The sequence below is a fragment of the Chelmon rostratus genome, chromosome 7 (assembly GCF_017976325.1).
Source record: "Chelmon rostratus isolate fCheRos1 chromosome 7, fCheRos1.pri, whole genome shotgun sequence".
In the NCBI taxonomy this organism is placed as follows: Eukaryota; Metazoa; Chordata; class Actinopteri; order Chaetodontiformes; family Chaetodontidae; genus Chelmon; species Chelmon rostratus.
Window position 1 is genome coordinate 13621444 of NC_055664.1, and position 9189 is coordinate 13630632.

A 9189-nucleotide genomic window follows, 5' to 3' on the forward strand; every position below is an offset into this window, starting at 1 on the left:
TGATTCCCTCCAACACACACACAAACACACATACAGCACAACAGACCAGCTCCTCCTGGCCTCCTTTTATTGCATAGTCCTCCTCCAAATTTCCATTAGCCTGAACTGGTGTGTTCTATGGCCACAGAGCAGTGGGTACTGGTGCTTCAGCACAGTTGGAAAGCTGCCACCACTACTAAAGAAAATAGAAACTCATGCACCAGATGAGGCCCCCGCCAGATAAATCCCAGCATGAGACGCATCAGACCTCTCTGTCGGGGAGGAGGCACGTAATAAAGGAGGTACAAAGAAAACAATTCTGTTGCAATCGGCTTTATATCAGGATTTTTGAGACTGTCTCTGAGCACAGCAATTACTGAAGCACTGCAGTGTCAGCGGTGTAATGCAGCCACTGCATCGGATATGGCAGGGGGGAATATTCTCCCCTGACCTAAACATTTCGGGGTGCTATTTGTCACTATAAAGCTGAAATTATGCTTTGCATTGAGGTTGCTGGGATGCAAACAGGAGTTGAATCAACCAGTCAACGTGTCTGACATGCAGGTCTTCACACACATACAGTAGTTGTGATTTGGTGTGAGTCGTCTACATCCATACATTCTGCTGCATTAAAAACACTAGTGTGTAACAAAGGCAGCTCCTTTTCAAATCAATATTTTAAAAGCATGACACAGCCCCCTGGTAGCAGAATGGTTGCAGTGAATGCCACATAACTGCGAAGTCCACTACTTGCCTCTGCCTGAGAATCAGTGTGCCATGTCAGACCCGCCCCCCTCCCCTTGTTCCTTGTCTCAGCATCACTATCAACTATCCAGTAAAGGTAAATGCTAAAAAACATAAAAGTTTCACAACAAATCAATTTGATTTATTAAAAAATAATCATAATTTTTGTTTAATTGATAACAACCAAACTGTGTCTTCAGCTAAAGGCAAGGTTTATCTACTCCTTCATAAAACTACTCCCTGATAGGGAAGACCAAAGATATAGAATACACACATATACGCGCACATTAGCACACTCACACACTTGTCTCACACTTTTCATATTTGTGGCCAACACTCAAGGCCTTTTGATCGGCGCCATGGGTCACTAAGCTAATGGCCACCTTCCATGTGTATACACGAAACCGAGAGAGGGAGAGAGAGGGAGACAGAAAATGAATGTTTGCACACATGTAAATGTGTGTGTGTGTGTTGTTGCTTCTGGGTCGGGGTGGTCGGGGTGAAGACAACCACAGAGAGCATGCTCTGTTCTCTCTGTCACGGTCCATTGCAGTCAACAACAGACACTGCCACTGCACGAAGCCACTGTGTGTGTGAGCGGTGGGTGTGAGAGGGAGAACAAAAAAGATAATAAACTGTGTGCTGTGTAGTGAGTGAGACAGAGAGTGAGTGAGTGAGTGAGTGCTGTATACGTATGTGTTTATTGGCTAATTTGCTACTGTGTGTTCCTAACAGCAGCAATTAAACATTTTGATAAGGATGCAATATTAATGTATTTCGAAAGTGGATTTAGTGGATTTGAGAGAGAGAGTTTAAGCCGCTCTACAATCCAGTCTAACACACACACACAAAACCACACACCCTCCAGACACTGAAAAATGACCTTGGACATTTACTCTATCTCTGTTCCTGTGACCAAAGCACAATGACCCTTACATATTTAGATTAAATAAAAAGGCTTCATCAATGCCCAACAGATGCCTGTAATTGCACTTTCGGGCAAACACACTTTCATGCAGACACACACATACACAGCCAGCACTACATGTAAATGCCGGATATTATCCTCATTGAGTGTTATATAAACCTGTCTTCAAGTGTTCCCTGTGTCCAGGTTTTTCACAGATCTATTAAAGATCAGGGCTGCGGCTGAGAGCTGAAGTTGGCTCTCAGTGGTCCTCTCCAGCATATACCAACTTCAGATTTTTAGCTGCGCTGTTGAGTTTCATTATTTTGCAAGGTTGTGCCTGGGCAGCAGAAAAACAAAGGAGCCTGACAATCACTACTCCCCTATCTAGACTTCTCTGCAACATCTATTTCTCCCAGGAATGGGACCACAGGGTCTGAGCATTTGCAGTTTAGACAACCGTATTACCACGACCTTGTGTATTCTGATGACAGCACAGCAGAGCTCTTACTATGTGGGTAACCAACATAAATTGACCTGGGACCCATTTCAGCTCAGCAATTTCCTAGACTGGAAGCAATGACTAAAGCACAAAAACTGTTTATCCACCTATTATTAATCCATCTAGTCATGTCTATCTCTGTCAGTGACACTGTGTAGATTATGTAGACTCAGACAAGATGTGACTGTTGGGGTCATCTCATGGATCATAGCTGTGCATAGCTGCTGCTTTTCTTTGAACAAGACAATCATTTTTATACCAACACTGAATCAAATGGCTCACAGTGATGTAAACTGTTTGCCAGTACTGCGGGTACAACTGAGAATCAACACCATCTTTGCGGCTCTATGATTTTAGCCACTTTCAGCTCTTGTCTTGGTTATTTGGACTGACAAAGCAGTGCCACCTCATATTAAACTGCCTAATCACAGCTGACTCTGCATATGCTACACTCCCTGCAGGAAATTGTAGACAATACAGGTTTCCAAGTGAAAAAAAGTCAAACATGAGGCTAGCCAATGGGAGATGTTTCTCAGGAGTAAACACACCACGCATGTAGTAAAACATCTGATTTAAAAAAAACAAACAAACAAAAAAAAAAAAAACTGCTCTTACATTCTACAGGTGGCCAGTGAGGGGATTGCACTGAAATTCTCATGTTGTCTCTCCCTTCCATGTTTTTTTAGATGTCAGTAAGCAGTTGGTAGCTATTTGTTAGTTGTTATTAGTTTGTATTCGCCAGAAAGTTTGTGACTTTTACATGCAGCCAAAACTCCTGTAACACTCGAGGTGCCTTTTTTGTCCTTGGTACAAGAGACAGAATGTTCCATATTTGACTGAATTCTAATGTGTATGGATCTTAACAAGAAATCTCTACTTATGCCACCTCTTTTGCTGGCATGAAGCAGTCATATAATGTCAAGGTTGATCACATTAGTTTGAACTGCCAGTCAATTTACATGACATCACTTTTTAATTTGAACACACCAAAAGGCAGCATTTCCTGCTGCAGATTCACATTTTGTTCTTTGAGGACATGCTATTTGACCTCTTTGATAAGCTATCAACCGCTTCATGAAAAGGAAAATAGAATACAGTATGGATTACTAAGAAATGGTGAATGTCAGATGTCTTGTTCAGTTTTGCACTTACTGCTAACTGGCATACAGCTTGACATCACTTGACTATGTAGCTGCCTTTGAGATCACGGTATGACTTATTCACGTGAAAGTTAAGGTCCCCTCTCTCTCTCTGGCATATCTGTTTCGTGCACATCTTAGACATCTGTCTATTTATTGGTATATTTATTGTTGACCAACTACACGACAGGGGCCACATTACAGGAGATGCAATCAAATCCCAAACTGATGTACCGTCACTAAAGACTATGCAACAGCAAATGCCCTAATCACACACCATTCATCACAATTGCGCTCAGTTCTAATAACTGCTTTATTACATTACAGCCTGTAATGCAAGTGAGACACAGATAGAGCCGAGACACACAAAAAACAGGCCCATTGGTCACACTCCTCACATCATTACATATACACAGACAGAGCATGGGTACCTCTCTCTCTCTCCCTCTTTCTAACACAACAACATATTTATTATATAATCTGCCAGATGATTCAGGCTATCACAAGTGAAGGATGAAAAGAGGCTTTTTTTTCCCATAGACAGCACAGCACACATCACATCATGATACGAGAAAGGATGTCTGGGATTTTGGAAAATCCACTACGCTGGAATAGCTTGACTGTTGAAGGCCGTGTTCCCTCTGAACTTTGGAGACAGCTGTGTGGAATGGAATAAATGCCTGTGGCTGCCATCATATTGACTGTTTCTCAGTACACTAACTATCTTCTGAAGACCAACATCCATTGATTTGGTCAATTATGCACTGCTCTAATTGTACACCACATGACAAACAAACTAGACCTGATACATAAAACTAAGTAGTTAGGCTACATAGCATGGAGTTAAATTAGATTTCAGCTGCCTGACACTGGCTAATCCCCTGCTGGACATTCAAGTAGTTAAGAAGAAGATTTTTCCTTTTTGAATATGGCACTATAACTTTATGTTGGAATATTTAATGATATTTCTCGAAGGCACAACGTGGAGGCCTACCATGGGTGAGGTCAGTCGCCTCAGGCTCTCCCCCAGCGAGTCCAGGTTCACCCGTCTCCTCCTGGTGACCCTCTTGTGGGGTCCTTGCTGCTCCTCGCCCGCCGGGCACGCCGACCTCTCGGCGGGGCTGCGGCCGTTCCAGAGCACCGCTCTGTGCGAGGAGGGGAAGGAGGAGAAGGGGCAGCCTCGGCTCTCCTCCGCCGTCTCCAAACCGCCGTCCCCTCCGTCTCCCCCGGGGCTCTCGAGCCCGCAGTCCGAGCCCACCGAGCTGCTGAACGACTCGGAGGAGATCTTGCGCGACGACGAGGACATGGTGGCGGCGAGGAAGATGATGATGACAGTGGTAGCGTTGAGGATGGTGATGATGCTACAGTCGGTTCCGTACCACGTCCACCTCTGCGCCGGGGAGTCATCAGATAGTGGGGGGGTGAGAGGAGGTTGGGTGGGTGAGGGGGGGTAAGGTCTGTCCAATTATGTATGCATATGAGATGTGTGTGCGTGCGTGCGTGCGCGTGAGAAAACGTCCAGGTCCGCTCGTGTCTATGTGTGCATGTGAGATGCGTCTGTCTGCGTGTGAGACTCAGCAACCTTTTCAGAGGGAAAGGAGGGGGTGGGGGGGGTCGAACGAGAACGAGAGCACTAACGGCACGCAAACATTTATGTAAGGGGAGGATGAGGTGGGGGTATCGCCTCCTTTACCCCCAAAACAAATCCAGCTCCCTGGGAGGCCAAACACTTTCTAAAGGATGCTTCAAATAAAAAATATATATAAAAAACAGAGAAGCCCTAGCAAGTGTTTTCAAAGCCGTTTTTAGCCGCTAGCTTACATAAAGCGGACTCACGCCGCAACTCTGTAAAAACAGACGCTACCTTAACTGACGAAATTGCAAAACAGAAAAATGACAAACGGCCAAAATCGACATCTTTGACCCGGACGGTAATCCCGACACACATTAATCATTCCTCTCACACATTAATCATTCCTCTCACACACGGTGAATTTTGGCATCAGAAGAAGGCGGCGTCTCCCCTTTTCCTCCCCACTTTGCCGGAGAGAAATCCCCGAAGTCACGGCAGATGTGGCTTCTCTCTCTCCTCCGTCCCTTCTCCTCCTCCTCCTCCTCCTCGTCCTCTGCGACAGCGGTTCTCCTGTCCGTCGGCCAAACGGTCCTCTCATCATTCGTACATCTTTCGCTTACATTCCCGCACCGTTGCTCCTCGGCTTGTCTTTGGTCATCGCTCGGAGCGCGGGCAGAGAGGTGGCTGGAGCTGGAGGTGCGCGAGATGGGGAGCAGGGAGAGCGCGAGAGTGAGCGCGCGCAGCCAGACAGCCAACAGCAGCACGCACAGGTGATGTGCAGATCAGAGCGCCGTGCCGAGCTCGCGCTGTGGAGTACGCTACACTAAGTGCCCTTCATTTTCTAATGATATTAAGATACAATCATTTTTTTTCGATCTCTGATTTATGTATTTAATTTGGACTGTTATTTTCTGTCAATTGTATCATATTTTGTTTGTATCCTGCACTGTTTAAAAGCCTCTCTAGGTGAACAGATACTTAAACCCTTTCATAGATATATACTCATAGAGGTTGTTAAATTCTTAGGCAAAATACTGAAGATATGAACTCCTTTCACTGCATGTCAGTCGGTTTTGGTAGTTTAATTTCACATTCGATGGTGAACTGGCACCATTAAAGTCCACTATCAAATAAGGTTGGTCCCAGTCTTAGAGGGGCCCTGTGTTAAAATCTGACTTAAGGTCTTTTAAAGCTTTCTTTATGTTATGCACACAAGGCACATATTCTTAAATGGAGTTAATAAAACCAAATTGCCACAAATTATCCCTGGAGCCAGGCAATAGCTATTCCATCATATTAAGACAGTGGTATGGTTGAAAGCCCCTCAGAAAGCAAATAAGAGAACCTTGAGTCAGGATTGCTTTGACAACACTACTTTTTCCAAGGTGAAGAATACATTTTCATGGATAATACTATGGCTCAAAATCATGACAGTTCACATGTCAACAGATCCATCTCCATGACAACTAAAACAGGTGGAACCTTATGGAGGATTGCTCTGTCTAAGCATATAATTCATGCTATGGGTAGTTTGCTGTACTGAGTGGGAACTTACAAAGCAGAAAGGATCGCAGTTGGTGGTCTGGAGGTCTATAGGGGCCCAGAAGAATGTTGGGTAAACATTGCTTGTTTTTCAGCATATTGTCATTAACGAGCAAACAAACAGGTGATTGTTCCTCAATTAACTAAGTTGAAATGGCGATAAAGCAACATCTAATTGTAATCAAACAACAGCCACGGCCAATAAGCCAAGTTCACGGCAATGTGCCAATGTGTTCAACATGGGTATACGTACAAGGACAAATATGGCTCCACAGGCAGATAATGGAGCTGGCAGCAGTGGTGCATGCTTGTTGCCTCCCATCAGAGAACAGAATGGTGCTCATGTCTGGCACTAATCACAGCCATGACCTTGACCTCAATTGGCAGAGCATGTCTATTCATTAAGAACCCCAAAGGGACAAGCAGAGAGACATTTAGACAGACACGATGCATCATACGAGTGCACGCATGTGCACACACACATATCACAGTGTAATTTCCTGGAGGTGCCGACTAATTCATTTGACTTTCTGGAGCAGCATGACCCCAATACATTGCACAGAATTTTGCTCCCTCTCTGTCTCTAACACACACCCACACACTCTCTTTCTCTCAAACATAGCCAGTGCTAACACACTGCACACACTGCAACACACACTCACTGTGTCTCGCTTTCTTTTTCCTTATCTGGTCGCTTGCTCTTAGCGATCAGTCTGCCATCCATCAGTAATAATGTAGCCATTTAATAAAGCCAACACTACAATGGAATAAATAATGTTTCAGAGGAGATAAGCCCACTAGCAGCCAGACATCTATAGCTGAGTGCAGACAGGGCAACAGCTCAGTAACTGCGCTATCAGGGAATTAGAATAAATAGAAAGGGCACCTCTTGGGGTATCACAGTACTGGCATTCAAGGCTCATCTAACATGGACGACATCAAATTTTAATAACATTACCATGGAAATAAAATGTGGAGTGGTCCATTTTGTGAACATCTGTATTTAACAGCATTAAATATGTGTTGCATGACGGTCATTCAAGCTATAACTGATCAAAAACAGCAATCGGCTCTGGAATTCTCTGTTGACCTAGATGATTGGATTACCAAATTAACGACAATCAAAATATATCAGACCCATTCCAATCCAAAGCACGAGTGACCTTTAAGGCAGATACAGTATAGAAATAAATTTTAAAGTATTGCATTAAATAGGCCAAGAAAGGCTTAGTACATAAGAAGAGAAGGAGGAAATATTTAGCATGTTTTGCAGACAGATTTACAGTGTCATATCATGTACAACCCTGCATATTTACATGGAGCCTAAAAGCCTTGAATCTCTTAAAGAACACACACAGACACACACACACAAATACATATTTTTAAAATACAGTTACACATACAGTTTTTTTTATGCATGAAAAAAGTGGGGGAAAACCATATATAGCTAAAACCATCTGGGAGCAGACACATACTGAGCAGAGTTTGAATCTGAAATACGTGTAGTTGTGGAATGCAGGAAGATAAGAAAATGTTCAGCCCCATGACACACACCAGTGAGTCAAATCCAGGTGCTTTTCCCAGGAGATAAGCAGTCACTCAAACATAAAACACAGTTGTACATTCACCAACTGCCTGCCATAGCACACACACAGAGATGCACACAACATGAGGATTTCATTGTTGTGTACCTCTCACTGTGATATTTTAGTTCTCTGTGTGTGTGTCTGACAGGCACTTGTGTTTGCAGGCATGTCAGTTTCGATTTCGCAACACAGAAGACTTATTATTATTGTAGTCTCTTGCCTGTAAATGACAGGAGAATGGCGGTATGTAGCACAAAAGGGAATGTGAAAGAATTAGAAAGGAAAGAAATTAGAGAACCTGCAGCAGAGTGAGTGGACAAGTGAATGAAACACAGCTACAGAGGATAAAACAGCATGGTGTGTGGGTTTGCAAAATGTATGTGTGTGTGTGTGAGACAGAGACAGGGGGAGAGAAATGGCTGTCTCGGTCATAAATCTGCCTCCAGCCAATCTAATTGGCCATAACCATACATCACTCCACGCCACTCTGCTGCTATTAACCGTGAACTTGGGCCTCTCTGTCACTTGCACAATATAAATAACCTGCTGTACTGTCCCAAGGGTTGGTTTCAAAGGTACAAGTCAGGTTAAAGAGGAGAAGATTGCATGTTGTGGTGTTACACTAAAGACTGCATTAGACATTCAGTTGAATTTCCTGAGAGTGATCACATTACCTCTGACCTCTGAGTGCACAGTTTGACTATGGGATTTTGTTTTAGCAGTTACATCATATTCAAGTGGTGGCCAGTAGAGGTGGCTGACAAATTCAATTACCACTGATTTATTGTGGAACTGTCCCTCTGATGCACATATAAATGATAAATAATCCACAGCCCATTGACCGCCCTGCTGTAGAGACATTACGGTCGCCATGGCTTGCTGATCTTTACAATGAAACATGTTATAATAATGATAAATAACAACAAAACACAATGCTTCCACCTCAGGGAAATTCACTTTCTCCATGCCCCTGTGTCCTTGCTGACAGGGACTGGAACCTGGAACATGCAAGTAAAGGATAATCTAACGGTTCTCATTGTGTACCTGTTCCCTCTCAAAAAAGTTTATTTTTAGCAAACACAGATTTTCAGTGTGACTTTAAATACGTGCAAGCTGAGTCTGTTAACAGTCAACATTGTACTCCTGTGGAGTGAAAAATACTGCAGCGAACACGGTCCTTTTGCTACTATGACTTTCCCATATCTAATATAATCACA

General features: G+C 43.7%; 1 protein-coding gene across 1 annotated transcript in view; it reads right to left on the reverse strand.

The window, feature by feature from the left end:
• gucy1a2 (guanylate cyclase 1, soluble, alpha 2) overlaps positions 1 to 4577 on the reverse strand; it is a 40343-nt gene extending 35766 nt beyond the window's left edge. Inside the window, exon 1 of the mRNA XM_041940723.1 lies at positions 4266 to 4577. Within this exon, the coding sequence (XP_041796657.1) occupies positions 4266 to 4577 (312 nt within the window). The remainder of the gene's footprint in view (positions 1 to 4265) is intronic.
• Between the last annotated feature and the right edge of the window lie 4612 nt (positions 4578 to 9189).